The sequence below is a fragment of the Toxotes jaculatrix genome, chromosome 5 (assembly GCF_017976425.1).
Source record: "Toxotes jaculatrix isolate fToxJac2 chromosome 5, fToxJac2.pri, whole genome shotgun sequence".
Lineage (NCBI taxonomy): Eukaryota > Metazoa > Chordata > Actinopteri > Toxotidae > Toxotes > Toxotes jaculatrix.
This window is the reverse complement of record NC_054398.1, coordinates 1,081,780-1,103,568: the sequence shown is the minus strand read 5'-3', so window position 1 is coordinate 1,103,568 and position 21,789 is coordinate 1,081,780. Positions and strand designations below refer to the sequence as shown.

The following is a 21,789-nucleotide window of genomic DNA, read 5'->3' as shown; positions in this document are numbered from 1 at the left end:
GAGAGCTAGAAATAAACATAATAGATCTCCTTTAACCATGGAGGAGGTCGCCAAAATAAAGGTCACATTTGAGATGGTAATGTATTTTGTCATCAGGTGTAAGGCTGGGTGAGGTTTTTATTTACCTCACCATTCTGAGACACTGTAGTGTACAAAAAAATCACAGGAGAAATTGCAACCACCACCGACTCTCGCACCAAATTTAACACCGCTTACACAGTTAGTCTGGCCTGTTCACACGTGAACCTCTCGACTCTGGCTGCATGATTTATAACGCTGAGCCTTCAGCGACTTGATCCACAGTGTGGAGGAGCTGCCTCCACACTGTGCATTAGGAAATGTCACAATGCACAATTCATTAAAAAGTGACATTTTTAACACTAATCTTTGGTTTACGTTTTCATTTCCTGCTCATTTCCAGTGAGAACTAACTAATACAGCGCAGCTTCATGTTGAGGCTGACGTGATCTTGGTGGATTTGACAAAGTTAAAGAGGATGCTGCATCTCCATCTGCCTGGATGCTGCATCATCATGGAGCTGGAAGGATTAAGTTAAAATCGGCTGGAGTGTAGCGCTCATGCTCTGAACGTGCTCTGGTTTGCCTCAGTCTTGTCTAACCGCTGTCAATACAGACCACTGTGGAGCTCTGAATTGGGTTAGAGTGACAATTATGAATAGATCTTGTACACTGTAAACTACTGACCTGTCTGAATCCATGTGTTTAAATAGGGTTTGGTGTTACTTAGCATGTGAGGAATGTATCTTCCACAGGAGGATGAGTTTCCTCCACAGGATGATGGGCATGCTAAGTGGCAGCTACACACAGCTACATCCACCACACGACAGTCCCCAACTAGCTCAACCCCATACGACCGTGACACAGAGCATACAGCGGAGATCATAATGTTGCTGCTGTGTTTTAAACATGACTGTTTCAGACAGAGAGGTTTTAGGTGGAGCTGCAGGGTTTGGTGGAGTTGTGGGGGGAAATTTATTTCAAGCCTATTGTCCTCTATCTGTATCAACAGCGACCAGAACTCGGCAATGAAGTCATAAGCCAGCGGCTAAATATGCTAATACATGCTAATTAGCGCAAACAGGAACTGCAGCTTTTTGAACGCGGAAGTGATCCTCACTGCTGAAACTACAACTGCCCGCTCGGGCAGGGGAGGCGCGTCTCCTTCACCAACACCGTATCCGTTTTTTGCGCTTGGTCGAGGGATCAAACCCACCGACCCTCCGATCTCAGGCCGGTCCAAAGCCACACTCTTAACGTGCTGCGCCCCCAGATTTTGATAAAGAACGTAGATATACTGATCTATGCCTCTGCCTGTGTCACTCCTCACAAGCAACTATACAACACCTGCTTAAATACGGCCAAAGATGGCTGCCTGATTCTGAGCTGGAGGGCTCAGGCTCACGCTCAGCCGGCGTTGGCTCTGGGTCCATGGTGATGTTACATGTCGTTTCTTCTCGCCGGAATCAGGCCAGTCCACCAGCTCGTGCTGCTACCAAACACGCGCTCTGCCATCACTGGAGGTAACAGAGCCACCTGATTGGCTGGCAATGGCAAACAACGCCTCAACACATTTTTTTTTTTTATGCAAGATTTTGAGAAAATTATGTTCGTAACATGTAACGAGTAACGGCATAAACTGTAGAAATGCAGTGGAGTAGAAAGTACAGATAACTGCTGCAAAATGTAATGGAGTCAAATCAAAAGTATGCATTATTATTTTTCCTTAAGTATAGATACGTAAAAAATACTTAAGTACAGTAACGAAGTACAAATACTTTGTTACATTCCACCACTGCTGGTAACATCAGCAGAGGTCTGCTAAGGCTTTCTGACAACCAGCTGTCAGACGGCCTGCCAGCACTTTAACCACTCACACTCCTGACAGGGCTGTACTACGTTCTGTAGCTTCAGCTTCGTCTTCAAACCTGAAATTTTAGACAAATTATGTTTTATCAGTTTTTGGAAAGATTTTGATTCACAATCCATCATCCAACACCTCAGACTGACACAGACAACATGAATGACTGCTAAGTTAGCCACGTCACGTTTGTAATTTACAGAGGTAGAATGCATTTTACACTGTAAACACGCTTTTTACTGACATCAATTTAGAGCATGTAGTAAGTCATGATAACTTCGAGGCTCTGGTTTCATCAGCTTTCATATCCGTCTCCGCTGTCCTCAGCATCAAAGGAGACCCAGCAGCAGCAGAGCAGAACACACACCTGTGTTCTTTGAGAAGGCGCAGAGAGTCTTGCTGAGAAGAAAGAGAATGTGATGTGACTACTGAGCTATTACAGCATCATTGATGGGTCCAGGAAAAAGCAGATGGAGGGACGGCCACAATAGGACAGCCTCAGCAGGACGCAGAGACACACACCACAGAGCATGTCAGTCCTGAAATGAGATTACATCCTGTCTTTACATTTCTCAGGTTATTTAAAGGGAAAACACTACTGCACTGACAGGCAGGCAGTGGTAGAGGAAAGTTCTTTTTTGTACTGATTCTGTTGTCGAGCCTGGTTAAATGATCTTAGAACAGTTAAACATGGTCGTCTTCTCTCACTGCTAACCACTGTCGTTAAGTAGAGAGTTTTTATTTTAAAGTGCACGACCATGATTGCATTTACAGTAAAGAATCTGACTCTGACTACGAGTCAGACTGAACGGGAGAGCAGCTGAAATGTCACTACCCATCCACTGAACAGGAAAAGTGTGTGTGCAGAACTACAGCAAGCTGGTGGTGGAGTGAGAGTGTAAGATGTTGGATGTTTACAACAGACAGTATGGGTCATAATCTTTGTTTTCTCTTTGACCCAAGTTTTACTTCTTATCTTCAAAAACACAGACAGCACACAGGGAAGGTCTCCTCAGGTAGCTCAGAAATCTGAAGCTAAAATTCAAACTCTCGCTGGGCTCATGTGATCATTTTGTCGGGAAATGAGGAAGCCCCAGCAGCTGTAGTTTGATTATATTCCTTGTGCTTCCCTGCTGGTCTTAAGCAAGGCTCTCAAAAAAAAAAAAAAAAAAAAAAACCTCTCACATCACTCACCAACACAGATCATTAGCATTTAGAGAGGCTGGGATCATCCTGGGATCCACACCAACACACACACTCCAAATCCATTAGAGGTCTTAAGACTCTCACTGTCTCCACATAAAAGCCGAAAACAGGGAAAACAGCCGAAATTTCAGATTAACATTCTATTTCTGTTGGATGACGAGCATCTCCCACCCAGCAGCTTCTTTCTCAGAGGGACAGGGGGGACAGATCAGGACTGCTCATTGTAGACGTTCTTTTCCTTCGTCTTCTAAATTAACCTCTCCTCTTTCTTCCATCTCTGTAACACGGAAACATGGAGCTGCAGAGAAAAAAGAAAAACAAGACCAGGTTAAAACCACCAGTTTTGCTTCTCTCCTCCTCTCTGTGCTCACATATACAGTCACTTCATTCAGCTGAACTCACAGTAAAGCTGTTCTCACTGACATGTTTCTGTTTCTGTGTCAGATGATGAAACAGAGACTGAAACGTGGCCCATTAAGATCCATGTTAACCAGCAGCCACTTCAAGACATTTCACAAGCTGCTGTCCCTATTTAAGGTTTAGATCCATTTAGAAGACTAACATACCACGTACCATTCACACTGGTATTGTGATGCTCTCATCACCCACAGTTGCACACTGCCCATCTCTGGTTAACTGGCATTACCATCACAAAGAAACAAACAGAGAAGAGAGAGGGAAAAGGAGGAGGGCACAAGAGAAAGACGTAGAGAGAAAAAGCAAATGTATATGTGCGCAAGTGAGAGGCAGCGTGCAGATGGACAGGTTTTTATTTAGTGATTACTCTCTGTGAAACAGTGTAATAATAAGTGTATGAAACCACAATGCAGCCCAGACTCTCTGCTAACAGTCTGAACAAGAGGTTAACCTGTGACTGCTGTCTCAGGAGGATGAGTTGAGTGTGTGTGTGTGTGTGTGTTGTGGAGTGTGTTGTATTAAACAGAGCTGTTTGTGTTGTTCACTGCCATCACAGAATGAGGAGGCGTTGTATGTATGGCAACAAAACATCATGCCACACACAGTAAACATTGGCTCACAGGTCAAAATACTTACACACTGTCTTCGTACATAATTCAGCATGACTGTTTGAAGAACATCTGTGAGGCATTAGTCAGCACATCATCGCCACAACCAAACCACTGAAGACACTGTCTCAACGTTGTCCTGTCTAACAAATGATTCTCATGTGAGCCACAGTCTGAATGCAGGGATTCATTGGACTGGCAGCACTGCGAGCTGCTGGCTGTATAATGGTGTGGAGAGTAGCTTCTTGGCACACACACACCACTTCAGCTGAGCATCAGTCAAATGGCCACAGTGTACCTTGGCGTTGTTTCTGAACAGGTGCACACTCTACCTGCATGGATGTGCCATGGCCATAACACCTGCTTCCAGCAACAGTGATGGAGAATTCAGTTTACTCCACCACACAGAGTGGGGAGGGGAGGGGGGGGGGGGGTGTAAATAATGAAGGACAGATTTGACCAATATGGACGTAATTCCTCAGGAACCGGCCTGCATGAAGCTCATTGTCCCCTTTTCTTTTCTCCTCTTCCTTTTGTTCACCTGCTCTGCCCTCTCCTCCTTGTTATCATCTCAGCCCCCTCTCTCTGTGTTCTTGTTACATTCCCTCTTCTCTTTCTCCTTGGAACATGTCTCGCTGTGTCTCTGCTCCATCATCATCAGGTGCTCTGACTCTGACGTTAACGCCAGCCATCATGTCTGATACCGGCGACCATCATCGCGGGCAGAAGCAGTAAATCCTCAGGGGGAGCTGCCTGCTCATTGCCAGGAAGGCCCTTCCACAGGTCAGTGTGTGATGTGTGTTATTACAGAGTGAAGGTGGAGTGTACTTTTCACCTGCCTATTAAACTGTCACCAAGTGTTCATTCTGACCACCGCAGGGAGGATGTAAAATATATCCAATATGTTTTGTATGTTTTCCTCTCACAAAAAACTTGGATGAATTACATTAGTGTGTTTCTCTTGCTCTCGGCTTCTGAATGGGCTCTAATAACCTTTAACTATAACTATGATAATAATAAAACAAATCAATATTACTGTTACTAGGCTGTTATGTGCTCTCACAGGCTTTAATCCACCGACCCTGTGTGAAATCATTTGGAACAAGCTAAAGACAAACCTTCACAGGTACAAAGGAGAACTCAGGTGAGGGTTTAAATTTCTCAGTGTGAGCAGGAGATTCCTGACTGATGATCCCACATGGCTGCAGGATAAACAAACACAACTCCTTGTCCTACAGATTCCGATTTTCAGCCATGCCAGCTGCAGTGTTGGCCCACCATACTGGTCCACACTGAAATCTTATATAGGAAAGAGTGCAGAGCTGGGTATAGTAGCCAAAAATTGTACTCAAGTAAAAGTACTGTTACTTCAGAATAATATTACTCAAGTAAAAGTAAAAAGTAGTCATTCAAATAATTACTTGAATAAAAAAGTACTTGGTGAAAAAACTACTCAAGTACTGAGTAACTATTGAGTAACATCGGGTTTATTTATTGAGCTTTCAATCAGACACAATTACAGAGTAGAGAGTTTATCTCATCGATAAAAAAATAAAAATAATTAATTAAGTTAAATAAAATAATACCAATATCAATGAAAATAAAAGAGTACATAAAAATGTATTTAAAATTTAGGTCAAACTTACCGCAACATGTTTCCTCGAGTTAGACGTTGAGTTTCTGAACGCTGAAATATCCGTTTGTTGTGGGAGACACAGAAGACACCGCATAATGTAACTGCAGTTTCACACTGTTTGTAAACTAAACATGCTTTCAGTGTGGGGCCGGGGCTGTTCCTCCTCGTCCTCGTCTGCATTGTCGACCGTTGATTCTGCCATTTTTTAGCTATCTAAACACAGTGGATATCCACCGCAGTAGCCGCAAAGCTAGCAAGTCCCGCCGCTGAGATTGAGTATGGTCACGTGACGAGGCTGCGCGATGGGCCAGGGCTACGTTTCATTGGTTAAACACAGTCACGCGGTAGATCCTTGGGCGGAAGTCTCTCTCTGACAAAATAAAAGTAGATACTGGATAGCTTAAAGCTTTAACCAGTATCACTGATAAAAGTAACGAGCTCAGTACAGCCTAATGTAGCGGAGTAAGAGTACTGTTTCTTCTTTATTAATCTACTCAAGTAAAAGTAAAACGTATATTGATTTAAAACTACTCCTACAAGTATTTTATTTTCAAAAACTCACTCAAGTAAATGTAACGGGGTAAATGTAACTCGTTACTTCTCGTTTTTCATATGAGACACTTTTCACATTCTTATCTCATTCAACCATTTTTCTTTTTTAAAAGTTGCTTTTCCCTGATTCAGTTTTTGTTGCACTTTTTTTTTCTCTATCACCATTTTATTTCATAGTTTCTGTCAATCAGGAGAAACAGGGCAGAGTTATGGGCAGAGCTGGAGCTGGATCTGCTGATCCAGCCCCAGCTTTTGAATCCATGCAGACAGACAGTTTGAGGACAAAAGTGTGAATATTGCTGGAAAAACCATGTGTGCCAGAAATCTCTGTGTGATTATGTGTTCGTAGCCATGCCAATCAATCAACCAACCAACCAACCAACCAACCAACCAATCAATCAATCAATCAATCAAATACTGTGTACATGCCCTTTAACGTTTGACACGAACAATATTTATATTATATTCCCAGATTCTGGACTTTTCACTGTGTGAGAGAAGGAGGAAAGGTGGTTTCAAACATTTTCTAGAAACCTTAAAAACAAAAACATATCTGACACAATTAACCCAAGCAGGCTGTTTTTATGTCTTAAAACATGTCTTCAAACACTGTGAACATTATTCTGCACAGTGAAGCTCAAACATTTAAGTAAAGTCACAATAAGTAAAACACATTTTGAGTGAACTGCTACTTTAATGATTTGAAATCAAGTTTTCAGAGGCTTTAAACTTGAATGCAGTGAATGTTTGAAGGTGCAAAGAGGCGTCTGTTGTGTTTACACAGTTTATATAGGCTTTTACTGCTGTAGCACTGCTTATTAATCCAGCAGCGTCTTCAGTAAGCAGCTGACTGATTCACCTCATGTTATGTGCTTGGTAATGTTGTGTGAAGATGAGTTGTTAGCTTTGCAGATAAACCTGAGGACTAACTGAAATGAAAGTAATTAAAACTGATTATGAGCATAAAGGCCAGATTAGCTCCCATCATGGTGAACAGGGAACCTTGAAGCTTCATCAGCAGGTTCCACTGGTTCTCGCTGAGATGAAACATTGCTTAATTTCTGTCTCTAACCTGTGCCACGCTGTAATCAGGTTTACTTTGATGATGTTTTTCTGTCCAGCCAAAGAAAGAGGAAGCTGTATGCTTTCACTTACACTGTGGGAAAGTGCATGTTAAATCACGCCAAATTAAAATCCCAACAGAAATCTTCTCATAGCTGTTTAGAAGATAATCTAATCAAACAGCAGCTACAGGGGCTGAAACCCATGTGAGTTTGAAACAACACAAATATTCACGAAGGGAAGCTTAAAAAGGCTTTTTCCACATCACGGATGTTTATCGTGGCATTTTACAACACTACAGGCTGGTGTTTGAAAGCTCCATGCAATTTACACACACACACAGATTCAACAGTGTTTGTGTGGTCGAAGCTGCCACAAAGCTAAAATGTATAGAATAAACTGAGGAAGTGAATGACAGAACCAGGAAGTGGTTTTGCTGTGTGAGCCCCTTACATGGGAAACACCTGCAGCTCTGTCCATGGTGCTGAAACACTGGCGGTGTATCACTTGCTGTGTGCTTGATGTTTTTTCTTGTTTGCGTTCACCTGTGTATGACATGATAAAACTGATGAATGAAACCTGATTTCAAAGCTGTGATGGTCCAGAATTCTCCGGCATCTCTTTGTAAAGCTAATACTTAGACATGGGTGTGACTTGGGTGTACTATATACACTGTACATTAGGCAACATGACCTGTAGTGGCCTAATGTACTTGTTTACTGTTTACTGAAGACACCTGTTATGTCTCTGGTGGCTCCGAGCACAGCTTACACTTTATCTCTATTTTTTTACCTTCAGATTATTTCGTCTTCCTCCCATCGCTGCTATCCTGGTATGTGAGAAACAGGCATAAGTACTCTGGGACCTTGTAACCCGGGGTCAGCCCTCTGTAGCTTTTGGTGCTGCTTGAGCTTTGATCTTTCTGCAGAAATTGATTACTCTGTAAACCTTATTTTATAATAAAACATCAAAAGACAATTACTGTCTAAAGAATTTTATTTCACTTCTCATCAGGACGAAAGTATATTCCCACCACAGACTGTAATGTTCCAGTCACCGTGTGGCTGTGACTATTATTTTCAACTGTCTGCTATGACGATTAAAAATGTGATCTGCAAAATTCGAATCAAATGCTCAGAAAAATCTGCAATAAAACAGTGTAAAATTATACAAAGAAGAAGCAATCATAATAAAACTGGTGATGATGAGGGAGAAGAACATGTTTCATTGACCATCTGCACCTTCAGAGACGTAAGAAGCTCCTGGAATAAGCCTGTTAAAGTCAGAGATCAGATTAGGACAGAAAAATCGTATGTTTTTTTTCTCCCCCTTTTTTAAATTCAATCCCACGTCTCCGAGGGCGACAAAGAAAAATCTGATGACGGCATTATAGGATATTATTGAATTTCATCATGCGTTCTGTTCGTGACCTGCCCATCCTGTCTGCAGGAGGGGAGGTGGGGAGGAGGGGAGCGCGGAGCCGGGGGGTGGGGGGTGCTGCTGACGCCAGCTGACAGCAGCGGGGTCCGGCTGAAATGGGAAATAAAAGGTGGAAGGAGTCCCTCACTCCATCCCAACCACTGAGCTGCAACCACCGAGCAACTTTCCGCGGCTGAATTCAGAGTGGAACAGACGGCGGGAGAGTCACATCAAAGGTAACTTACTGCTCTCATTTGACTTTAAAGACACTTTTCTTTTTTCGTATTCTCGGGAAAAGTTGGTCCATGTTCATGTTTCCTTACATTTCTCGGTTGGTGTCAACACTTTGTTCTTTGTCTCCCTCTCAGATGCAGAAGTGCTTTGGGATTTTTTGCGTGTCGCTCATCTTCTGCGCAGCTCTCTCTGAGACCATCGGGCTGGTCATTGCGGTGAGATGTTCAAGTCCAGCATGCAACACTGCTTCAGTGTTAGTCTTTCATTTCCAGTCAGATGACAAGATCCTTCACGTAAAAAAATGAAAACAAAGATATGATAGAATAACGGAAAAGTGACAAATGATCATTAAAAAAATGATAAATTTACCAGAATGTTAAAACAAAACAAGTTCTACAATTTGAAGACAGTGACTGTATAAAAAGGGCTTAAATACATTTAGTTTTATAGGTATAAATATATATATTTTTAAAATGGTGTTGCAGGTGATGTAGTGGGTTGGACAATAAGAAGAAATACAGAAAAAGTGGGAAAGGGTCAGCGTTCATTTACTGACCAGACAAATTCCTTTATTTATTAATTCCACCATAGGCTTCAAATGCACACTGAATGTCCACACTGTATATTTATAAACTTTATAGAGTTTTCAGAAACGCTCATTGATATAAGTCCTGAGCCCTGAGCTGTGACCCTGTGTGATGATCTGATCGCCGTGTCCCTCTGTGTCCTGCAGGCAAAGGAGAAGCGTGGCTGGACTCTGAACAGCGCTGGCTACCTGTTAGGTCCCCGTGAGTACTGACTGACACACACACTACATCAGTAATCAGCTGTTATCCAAGGTTCACTTCAACACATCTGGAAATGTCATTCAGGACAATGCAGCCTAATTCCTAACACATTTCTATTATTTTGTTCATATTAGGAAATGATAGGACTGAAAAAGAAATGTATTTGTCATAAATTGCACTTCCAGAACTGGTGAAATGTGCACGGTTTAAATATGTGTTCTAGCAAAAAAAAAAACCTAAACAAACAAACAAACAAACAAACAAACAAAAAAAAAGAAAAACTGACCACCCAGCTCATATTACTGATCTTTGAACATCTTGATCTTTCATGCTTTTGCTGCTGATGAGCCTTTTTCTGTTAGAACGTAATGGTTCTCTCTCTGCATCACTCTGCGGGCTCCGGCTGCATCTGGTTGGTCGTGTTCAGATTTCTTCAAACACAAAGGCCTCAGCTGACTAAAATCCAGGCTACACTCATTTAACACATAAAGCCTGTTCATGGTCACTAAAATTATTAAGTGTTAGTGGATGGAAAAGTTTTTAGAGGTTTTAGTGATAAATCATATGAAAGCCAGGACTTTGTAATAATAAAAATATAAATAAATAAATAAATAAATAAACAAATAAACAAATATAAATATAAATAAAGATAAAGATAAAATGGCTCTAAACCAGTGTTTAAACCAGTGTTTAGGCTAAAAGACAGAAATTCTATAAAAGTGATGATACATAGGCAACAATTTGAGGCAATTCAGTTTGGCAATATTGCCTTTAGTAGTAGGTTTACAATCAAAGTCACAGCAGATAAAACAGGAGCAGCTGACAGGAGGAAGCCACCACAGCTCTGGACCCTTTTCGCAGCAGGAGAAGCACAGATGGAACCAGTAACATTAATGATGGCTGCATTCCATTTAGGTGAGGCCGCTTCGGGCCTGGGGTAATGTGCAGGCTCACTCTCTGATAATGCTTACTGGGACACTTGTTTATGTGAATGTTATTATATCCATCTGTGCAAAATGTCTGCTATGAAGAGGGTCTATGAAACAAACTAAACATAAGATGGCTTTAAACCAGTTCATACAAAATCCAGTGTAAAACAACACATCTACAGACTGAAATCTGTAAATCAAATTAGGTATAACTCTAAACTGAACTTTGTTTTGATATAAAAATAATAATTAGTGCAGTTTTAACCAAAAGTGAGAAATGGATAAGAGCTTTTATTCCAGCACCTGAGTGGACATCGACTAAGTAATGACCTTACATGCACCATGAACATCATTTTCTCATTTTACTTAGTTGCAGAGTGGTGACTAATCTCTTTAGACTGCTCACTGAGCTTTTACCTGCATTGCCTGAAAATGTTGCTCATGTAACACAGCTTACAAAAGACACGGTCCAGCTCGTACTCTGTGGATACACTGGAAATGCTGTTTTCTTTCATGGTCCCTGTCCACTGTCTCCACTGTCTCCACTGTGTCGGCTAATTTAGTGTAATTTAAAGATTGCCTCATTACCTTTAGAGGACACATTAAGTGAACACTGGGTATCCAGATGTGTGTGTCTGTGTGTGTGTGTGTATGTTCTTACCAATGTGTGAGATCTCAATCAGAACTCGCAACTCAGGAACTGTGGAAATGTCCCTTTATGTGTGTGTGTGTGTGTGTGTGTGTGTGTGTGTGTGAAGCCCAGGTAAAGGTTGCTCCTGCCTCATCCTGTGTTTCAGGTCGTATTGATCACCTAATTCAGATAAAGGATTCTCCCAGTGCCAGAGGCAGAGACGAGCTGGTCACTCAATGTAAGATAGAAACATACGGCCGCTGCAGGGCCTTGGTGTCAGGCCAGGAATTGCTCTGTCCAAACATCCCGCCTCTTTAGCTGCTTCTGCCTCTCATCAGGGGAGGACGTCTGTCACCCTGCTGCTGTCTGCGCTTACGTGCATCCAGACGTTGCATTTCTCTCTGTGTTTTCAGCAAAGGAATTCATGTTGATCTCACTCGACTATCTGTTGGGTTAGCAAAGGTGTGGGATTACACCGTGTTTCCATGTTGTCAATAGAATGGGAAGAACAGGAAACCAGTTCAGCTAATTTAGAGTTATTAGCTGTGCTGCTATTTTAACTAATGACACTGAGCAGATTTACATACTTTTGGACATATGGTTGCTTAATATTTAATACAGAGTAGAAAGAATAGGGAAGCAATTTTACTTTCAACTTTGTGAGTTCAGAACAGAAATGCTGTAGGTCCAGGCTAGCCTAGCTTAACACAACCCGATAGCTTAGCTTGTTTTTAGCTTTAGTTTTGGTAACTTCAGGTTGTGGTTTTATGTTTCAAATTTTCCATATGCTAAGTGAGACATAACATGTAAACACAGTGCAGGAGGCGTTGTAAGGCCTGTTTTGTCCTTTAGAAAGAGCTAGGTCCAGTGCTAGCTAAACACTGGACCTACACGAAGGCTTCTTACAGTACACACCCCACACAAGGTTTAGCTGCGTTTACATGTATGTGGGATGAGCTAAGCTACGACCTAATGCTTCAAAATGGATACCACAGAGGAATAGTATCCATCTTACTGAAATCTTACTTCAGTGCTTCACCTCTGCACAGAAACAGACTTGCAACATAAAATGGGACAAATTTTCTTCATTCAGTGGCGAGAATTCTTCATTAGCTGTTACATATTTAACTGTATTTTTTAATTTAGCGCTCCTCACTGAAACACTTAATGCTGCTGTCATTATGTAATTTAAGAAAAACACCTTATGCCATTCTTTTAGTTTTAGCTTGAACAGGGTTAGAAAGTAGATTTATTTTCTGTTTTCCTCTGGAAAAATATAAAAAAATATAGGTCCCAACCCCCAGATACAGCCAGTAGGAGATAACCAGCGGCAGGCACACTGGATCTTTGATGTCACGGTAAATTAATAAACACACAGTTAAGCCTGTGGACCGTTTTTGGTTTAGGCATTGGTTTCACACAGCAACACTTGGAAACACACATCAGTCTCCTGTGTTTTGTGGACCCATCCATCCACCCCATCCTCCTCACAATGTGGATTCAATCAAATAAGGCAAAAAATAAACTGGAAAAAAAAGTTTTCCAGAAAATATAAAACATATTTTTACAATAAGACATATAACAGAGCCAATTTGATAGTAAAAACACAAAGCATTTAACAGTGCAGGATCATTTTAAATATAAAAACCAAAACACAGACAGAAGGACCAGTTTGTACTTGAAAGACAAAACCATTAAGAAACATTATAATTCTTTCCTGGGGTCATCCAGTGTCATGTAGTTTAATTCGTACTTTAATGCTTCAGTTCAGGGGGGTGCCAGCTCAAGCACTACTTTAGCTAACGAGATGAGTCAAAACAATTCCGGCCACTTAGCATCCCTCTTCTTCACTCACACATCACCACTCACAGAGTGAAGTGGTTTACTGAGTGTGTGAACTTTAAAGGTAAAGACACACCTGGAAAAGACTGATGCTACGAAGAAAAGTTGTTTTGTATGAATAATAATCCTTTTAAATTTTGGTTAGAAAATGTTTAATTGCTGGTGAGCTGATGGGATGAGGACTATGATCTGTAGGCCCATGAAAACTCCACAGAAATACCATGAGAGCTAATGATGCACGTACTACCACAGCTAAGCAAGTCATTTTGCTTGTTCATTTTATTTTCATTTTTATCATCATTATTATTATTCTATTGCATTTCCTTGTGTGTTAAAACTACAGCCTACCAGCCTATTTTATATGTGCTTTCTATTTCTTCTGTTGGTCAAAATCTCTGTTTTACTGCAATTCGGTGAGCCAAGCCCTGCAGGTGGTCTGTACAAGTTTGGAAATTTACCCAAACAATCACAAACCAAACACCATGCTGAAATAACCAAGTGCACAGCAATGTCCTTTAGCTCTTTTCTTTCTTTTTTTTTAAAAAGACTTAGATAAGGAGGTGTGTCATGTGTTCACTGTGTCTGTGTGTGTGTATGTCTATGTATGATGCTTCTGTAGTGGGATATTTAGGAAATGTCAGTTTTCTGTGGTTATTGTGTTAAACGAACATCTAAACAGTTCAGGTTTGGTGGATTAAATCATTTTCTGTTGTCAAGAGAAACTTTTTTCAGTTCAAGCAAATATAAAATGAATTCAGTCATAGCTAAAATATGAAGTCCTGGAGCAGCTGCAAATGGGTTTCTTGAAAATTAAACATGAAAATCATACGTATACCTTTATCAAGTTGAAGTTCAGTTTAACTTTACGTCATGACGTTTCACGTGAGTTTAACTTAGGGCTGCAACCAGTGGAATCTAATGCTCAGCTGACCCACCTGCTGTTTGTATGACTTGTATCGATTGTGATCACTCCTTGTTGTCCAGATGGAATAGATGGACACAGGACTCTAGGAGACAAGCCGGGACTGGCTGGCAAGAGGGACATGGGTCAGGAAGAGGACTTCAGAACAGGTCTGTCTGTTTCTCGCACACAGAAACGGGACAATCTTCCATCGATCTACTGTTAGGATTGTGACTGTGATCTCAATTTACAGCTCAGTTTACAGAACAAATCCCTCCAGCTCACTGTTGATGATTTAAAACTTGACTATAGAACCAGTACACTGCAACATTTCAGCAACCATTGCAAACACCAAAGCAACCACCTAGCAACACCCCAGAAACCCATCAAACCTCGCACTATCCTGCCAACATTGGGTGACACGATAACCGGCTGTAAATTTTCACTTTGCCTCCTCAGGTGCCCTAAGAATAGCAGATGAGGACATCATCCACACTATCATTGACTTCCTGTCGTACCTCAAGCTTAAAGGTATGCCTTATCAAGCTTCTTATCTTTTAACTTCAGGACAAGTTTGGCTCCAACATTTTCTAAAGCTGTTGTTGCTGGTGACTCCTAAATATCAACAACAAAACCTCTGAAGGTCCGGTAACAGGCCACAGAGGCTGAAATGTTCATTCTAACCCACAATATTAGAGTATTAGATGAGACAACATACTACTAACTGCCTTGGCATGAATGAGCCAGTCCAGTAAACTCTAAGATATATTATGGAAGATTTGCCCTCATGGTGGGCACTGGATGAAGAGTCAGGATGTTACCAAAGTCATCATGAATCCACCAATGGATGTGATGATGGAATCCATGGAAATCTGACCAGTAGTTGCATCTTTGCACAAAAACATGAAACATTTAGTATTTAATGATTTCACATTGATCAAATATACATGGTTTGGGTGAGTTTTACATAGTAACTCTGAGGCTTTTGACACACACTGATTGAACTGACAAACCTCTTGTCTTTACAGTAACAATGCCTAATATCTGAGTCTGTGTGTGTTACAGACATGGGAGCCTTGGACAGCCTGCCTTCCTCTGTGACATCAGACGAACTGGCCAATCCCTAACTACTCTACCTCCCTGCTGTTCACCTCCCTCCATCCAAGTCTATGTTTCTGCCCTCTATGCTCCTGTTGCCCTAAATGTCACCTTACCGTAGCTCCATTCACACTCCTAACTCTGAATTTGTCCTGGTACCGAAGATCTGATTCTTTAACTCTTTGTGACAGACACTGACGCCGCCCTCCAGTACAAGTATCAGATCTTTCTGCTCCTGTGTAAATAAAACTGGATCGCTACTGAGGATCAGTGAGTTTTTGCTGACTGTAGATCTAAGTATGAAATCAGATCTCTGATCAGAAACCAACACTGTATTATCATCAAAATACACTATCATCTGATTTAAAAGAATGGAGTGAAATAAACAGACAAATGGCACTGGACAGCTTGAATTTATTTCTTTCCATTAGTCACAATCACAGCAGATCTATTTCAGATTATCTTTGCTTCTCCAGTACTGTTATAGTAATGCAGAACCTGTAAACTATGTGGAAGCCCATGTTAAATCAGATTTCAGAAAACAGGACAAGACGGTAGTAATCCTGTAAACCTTTTGAGGGCCCTCAACCAAGACTGATACTATGCCAGGCCTCCAGCAGATGATAGGGACTAGAAATAGACACACATCATAACTGTTAAAGTTTGACTATTGTCATGACTGTGAACTGAACTGAACTAAAGCTTACTTTTTTCTGACTATTTCATAATTATGCCTTGGTATTTTCAATTTTCAATTATAAAGACAACCACTCATTCCAGATTCACTTTTTGTATTAGTGTACTAAAATCTTTGTGTGAAGCTATAAAAAGTTGAATCATCAGCAAATGAGAATGGAAACATAAGAACACATATAAAAATAGGCAGGTCACTGAAATCAGCTGGAAAAAGTAACAGGCCAAGAACAGACTTTGACAGCACACCCTGAAGATTTGACCTTTCTGACATGCAAGCATCAATAACTACAAACCATTTGAGAACATCCTGAATTTGACATGCTAGCATATGTAACAGATTGTTTACAGTGCCTTGATCATACCATGAACTGAGCATGTTTCTGATTATGTGACACCCAGTGTTTCGATTTACCACGGCAAGTTGTCTCCACGGTAGTCCTTGAATCCTCCATGGTCTTTATCTGTCAGACTGGAGAGGACAGCCAGCATTCCAGAGACACTCTCCTCTAGTGTCAAGTCAGCCTGAAACACACAGAAACACATGCTCATAGTAAGACTGCAGTAATAACAGCACTAACTCAGCCACAACAAATCATAGCCTCATTAGCCTGCTATGCTGGAATAAATTTAGCATAAAGTTGAGCTTGCAAAGGACAGCAGATATGACGAGATGTCCTGATATTGAAAAACTTGCTGTGGCCACAGAAAAAACTGTTCATTTGCATTACGCAAAATAAATATTCCTGCTGTTAAGGACACTAAAGAGTCAGTGTCATGTAGTGAAGCCTCTGTCTGACAGGAAAAGAGAAAAAAGAGCATGAAACATTAGTAATGACAAAATGTAAAAAAGTAAATAATGAGTCGAAATTACAAAGCAGAATTTTGACTAGATAAGACTCACAAATCATCAGCCTAACAAACTCCACAGCATGTGGATCCTATACTAATGGCTAATACTGCAGCTGCTCTGCTAACATGCTGCTCATGCTACAAAACATGTATAATGCTTGCGTTTCAGAACAGGATATGACAGGACACTTACATGAGGTCCTCCCATGTCAGTCTTGACCCAGCCAGGGTGCAGAGACATGCAAAGGATTCCATCTGATCCCAGATCAGTAGCTAGACACCTTGTCACCATGTTCAGTGCTGCCTACGATGATTAAAAAGCAAAGTCTTGGTCAGCAAAAAAAAAGAACATTCCTTCTTCCTTCTGTTTTGCAAACAAAGACATATAAATGAAAAGCAGATGTCACATTATTCACATAAGTGAGTTTTGTGTGATTATTTTGTCAACCAAAATTCTGTGTTCTGACTTTGGAGGTGCGGTAGGCGTAGCTTTTAAAGTTGGCACCTTCACCCCAGTTGTGTGCGATGGAGCCGAGGATAGAGGAGATGTTGATAACAGCTGCTCTGTGGATCCCCATCCCAGTGGACTGGGCTGCAGCAGTCCGCAGCAGAGGCAAAAAGGCCTGAGCACAAGAGCAACAAGCAGAGATGACCAGTTAGTTAGGATGATCACAGACAATACAGCACTGTGGACAGTGGATGGTGGTGGCTGTGGTGTGGGAAACCAAGTCCATCAAAGAAATTTTGCCCTCTCAGAAAAGCTTCTACCTCCTATTGTTACCATCTATCGTCTGGTCCTGTGACCACGCATGTAGTGCAAAGTGATCTATGACACACAAAACCAACGACAGAGTGAGTCAGAGACTCAGAGACCAAATGACTCCATTTTGTTGCCACTGGGCTCGAATGTTTCATTAGGCAAAAAAAAAAAAAAAAAAACATACGTTAGCATTTTTGAAAAGCTCCATTTCCCTTTTCTGAAAGGGAACATTAGACCAGCACGGACAATTTTGTGCACTTTGGATGGCATTTTTTTTAAAAGACCCATTCAGGGCTGAGTAAAAAGCTGGCTACATGTAGGTGATAGACCAATGAATAGAAATTCATCCATATAACATTGTCATGGTCTGACAGCAAAGTTGAAACCAGGACAGCAGATGGTGAACACACACAAAATAAATGAAAAATTCAGCTTTCTCCTCTCTTTCCCTGTCCATCTCTGTTCTTCAGGTCCAAACCACCTGAAGACCCCGGACCGGGCCTTGAGTTCAGGTTTGGCAGTCAACATTCTGTCTCATGTTCTGTGTTTCTTTAGAAATGTTGATTTTTGTTAGTAACTGCATTCGGGCACATTGAAGATCACATTCTTTAACTGCCCCACCAAGGAAAAACCCATGAAAAACTTTTTTGCATTTCTTATTCCCTCTGTGTTTTACTGGGTATTTGCAGTGGAGATAAGTGTGCCCCTCTGAGGGAGGTGTCAGTTCATACAGACTGTCAGTTTCATCCCTGAGATTCCACATCGTTTCCCCCTCAGGATCTGACAAAACTGTATGGACAGACATTAGTCTCAACCACGGTGACGCATATGTTTCCATTATCGAGACTAATTTCTCTCCATAAAACTGAAACTCTTTGTTGCTCGGATGCTCTGTTACAAACAAGCAGCTCAAACTGAATAAATCAACATCTCTTTGAGAACAGTGCATCATAAACTGTAAGTTCAAGCTTGTGATCAGTCACTTGACTCTCACAAGATTTGTGTTTTTTTACACTTAAATTACATGTGTGGTATGTATCTTCATACTTTAGTCACATTCCCGTATGCTGTTTCCTTACTGAGCTGTTGAAAGAGGAATGTGTCCTGACAATCACATGTACTACAGGTTTGTTGCTGGGATGCAACACCAACAATAAACCCACACAGGACTGACAGGAGGAGGATACCCACTGGATTTCATCTAACTGTGGATGCCAAAGCTTTGCACGAGCCTGAGCTCTATATTTCATGCACTTGTGGACATGTGGTGTCCTTCAGGTTTCATCCTGGACGCAAATGTCTTTTTTTCCTGGAATTAAAAAAATCTTAGCAACAATCAAAGTGATCATTTTCAGTCAGAGGATGAGTTTATTAGGAGCAGCTCACATGATGTGCAGGAAATGAATGCAAACCTTCTAATTACTTCAGTCAACAGTAAAACAGGCCACCAGTGCTTCTGGTCTGTACCTGTCCACCTTTAAAGAATGTCCGCCTACCTTTGTGACAAACAGCGGTGCCACACTATTGGCCTGGAAGGTCTTCATCATGACCTCTGGTGTGACTGTGTTTATGTCCACAGAGATTCCGATGGCAGCGTTATTGATCAGACAGTTCAGTCCATTATCTCCTACAATCGACCGGACCTCCTCCAGGGCTGCGCTGACGCTCTGCTGGTTCTCCACATCTGGAAAAATGACACAGACTGTTATGTAAACAGGACAGTCTTTATAATGTTCAACCACTGTATTTAAATACTGTTAGTGCATCAATGACTGACACTCTGTTGACTAAATATGTTAAATGATAGCCATCACATGTGTATGAGAGCAGACAGATGAGTCCTTTTAGGCCAGACAGCCTAACAAATGAACCTGAGCTACAGATATGAGTTGAGTGTAAGCAGCAGAGGAACTCACTAGTCATCAATTAGTGATGATAAGTGAATTATTAAACAGCTGTGATTCAGTAACAGAAAGTTTCCCTTTTTATTCTCTTATTTTAAATGAGAAAACTCAAACCCAGATAACAGCACAGCAGAGTGTGACAGTGCTTTATGTACAGGAGGATAATGAGACTCACCTAATGTCACAACATGAACACCTGGGTAGGTTTTGGAGAGCTCTTGCAGAGCCTACACAAAGAAGGAAGCCGTGAATAAAAATGATTCATTATTCAGTTTCTAGTAACAACCCCTGACGGTGCACATATCCGCTGCGGTGTTTACTTGGTAAACTTAGCAGTAATCATCAACAAAGTTCAGAGTTTTGTTCTACAAGTTCTCATATCTTATTCTAGCAGTTCTCACATCAGGAGTTTACAATAAAGAGCCAAATAACAAAGAGCAACACATATTTTTATAGACGAGTGGAACCATTTTGCTGTTTGAGGTTTTCCGTGAGTTCGCTCTGGTTTTAAAGCAAACAGAGGGAGAGTTTATCACTGAATAACTGCAGAATAAATATTATAGCTTCATTTTAACTGAACAAAGTTTGTTTAGTCCGACAGAGTTCCTGCTGTAACTGAATCCACCTGCAGGCTGTAATTAACACTCAGACCGAGCCAGTTTACAGCCAGCTTCGTCAAACAGGTGATCCGGGACTGTCAGAGTTCGGCTCGGTGAAACTCGAGTCTACAGCAGTTCTGCTGTCTCCTCTTTTCCTCGGAGCACTGCCTGTAAAGACTTGTGTGAGCTTCTTGTTCGTTTACCGCCATTACCCAGATGTTTCATTACCGTGGAGCCCGCCGGGTTGCGGGCTGCAGCTATGATGGTCGGGGGTCCGTCGCTGCTTTTAGCCAGCTCTCTGACCAGCTGTAGTCCTATTCCCCTGCTGCAGCCCGTGATCAGCACGGATTTACACACACTCACGCTCATGTTCCCGCTGTTTGCCCCGCACACAGGCACTCTGTCCACCGAGGAGAGACTCTTACCCAACTACGCTCCGCTGTTTGGAAGCGCGTCTTCTTCTCTTCACCAGATTCTGGAGGGTGGTGCATTACCGCCACCCACTGGAGTGTGGGCCAGAGTTCCACACCCCATTCACCACACACACACACACACACACACACACACACACACACACACACACACACACACACACACACGAACTAATGTGTGTATCAATACTTCACTGAACTCTAAATCATATATTAATAATTTAATCAGAACTGTCATCACCTCAGCTGTGTGTGTGGAACAATAATCTTTCCACCACCTCATGCAACAGCATCTTGTTGGTGACCTAGTCTACATATTTTAAAAATAATGTAGTCTTTGTTATGTTATGTTATGTTATGTTATGTTATGTTATGTTATGTTATGTTATGTTAACACCCTTCTTGAGCTGTTATATGATCCTCTGTGGGAGGACCTGATCCATGTCAGGCGCTGCTACAGTGCTGGAGGCAGCAGAAAGACGTCAGTCACGCTTCAGGCTTCCAAACTGACTGTAACTGAGTTGCTTCACTGTATTCTGTTTCCTCCACTTCTGGGTTAAAAAGGCTGCTATTGCAATTATAGTCTCATATTGTGTAGTTTAGTATGTTGTTATGCTAGTGCCCATGGTTCATCAGCATTTACATTACAGAATACAAAGCTCAGATTCATTGCAGTAGCACCATTCGTCACTTAGATAACCACTCCATGAATGGTTCTGGATTAGCTTTATTTAGAATACATTCTCTTTGACCATAGTTGTGTTTGCTCTCCACAGTGACAGGTTCAGAAGTGAGATTTGTCTGATGTGTGCTTTGGTTTGTCAGTGTTAAGCTGAGGTTGCAGCCCCACTAGTGACGGATCCCTCTTCACTAACCTGGCCCGTCCTTCCGATCTTCCTTTCCTGTGAGCGGGAAAATGTCAGTGTCCAACACTGAGGATTTCATTGTATAAACCTATATTTGGCTTTTTGATATTAATCCCAAACTTATCTACTGTTTTCTCCTTTAGCCTCACTTGTATTTCAGGATCCTGTTCTTGCCGAGAGCATTATGCAGAGCAGCATTACAGGATGTAATCCTCACACTGCCACCTCAGTATGTGTCCTAAACTAAAATAACTAACTAAAATAAATATGAATATACTGTGCATAGTATACAGTGTGGACTTTCTCCATAGGCTATGATTTTGTCTTACAGACTGATTCCCAGTGAGAACAAGCCATCTGGAAGCTTTCCCAGCTTCACATCCCTCCTATAACACTGTCACGCCTACTGTTGATCTCCCCTTCACCATTTTGCTGAAATATTGTCATTGTTTGCTGTAACCCAGTTTAGCTAAGACCTCTGCA

The 21,789-nt window shown here is 41.5% G+C and overlaps 2 protein-coding genes across 2 annotated transcripts; one reads left to right on the top strand and one right to left on the bottom strand.

Annotated features, from left to right (window-relative positions):
* The first annotated feature begins 9,146 nt into the window (after window positions 1–9,146).
* Window positions 9,147–15,230, top strand: gal (galanin/GMAP prepropeptide). The gene is made up of 6 exons (XM_041039046.1): window positions 9,147–9,227; window positions 9,746–9,800; window positions 11,527–11,598; window positions 14,187–14,273; window positions 14,563–14,634; window positions 15,169–15,230. Exons 1-6 carry the CDS (start codon window positions 9,147–9,149, stop codon window positions 15,228–15,230), a joined length of 429 nt encoding a protein of 142 aa, XP_040894980.1.
* Window positions 13,745–20,467, bottom strand: zgc:110339 (uncharacterized protein LOC550490 homolog). The gene is made up of 6 exons (XM_041039045.1): window positions 20,238–20,467; window positions 19,586–19,637; window positions 19,003–19,190; window positions 17,214–17,369; window positions 16,940–17,050; window positions 13,745–16,419 (listed from the first exon to the last, which is right to left on the bottom strand). Exons 1-6 carry the CDS (start codon window positions 20,376–20,378, stop codon window positions 16,306–16,308), a joined length of 762 nt encoding a protein of 253 aa, XP_040894979.1. The 5' UTR covers window positions 20,379–20,467; the 3' UTR covers window positions 13,745–16,305.
* Window positions 20,468–21,789: the final 1,322 nt, after the last annotated feature.

Bases quoted from the DNA above. Each gene is read 5' to 3' on its own strand.
- gal (XM_041039046.1), top strand. From the start codon at position 9,147: ATGCAGAAGTGCTTTGGGATTTTTTGCGTGTCGCTCATCTTCTGCGCA. The intron at 9,228-9,745 runs GTGAGATGTTCA...TGTGTCCTGCAG, and splicing joins CCATCGGGCTGGTCATTGCG to GCAAAGGAGAAGCGTGGCTG. The intron at 14,635-15,168 runs GTATGCCTTATC...TGTGTGTTACAG, and splicing joins GTCGTACCTCAAGCTTAAAG to ACATGGGAGCCTTGGACAGC.
- zgc:110339 (XM_041039045.1), bottom strand. From the start codon at position 20,378: ATGAGCGTGAGTGTGTGTAAATCCGTGCTGATCACGGGCTGCAGCAGG. The intron at 17,370-19,002 runs GTAGGCGGACAT...TCTTGTGCTCAG, and splicing joins CACCGCTGTTTGTCACAAAG to GCCTTTTTGCCTCTGCTGCG. The intron at 16,420-16,939 runs GTAAGTGTCCTG...TGTGTGTTTCAG, and splicing joins CTGACATGGGAGGACCTCAT to GCTGACTTGACACTAGAGGA.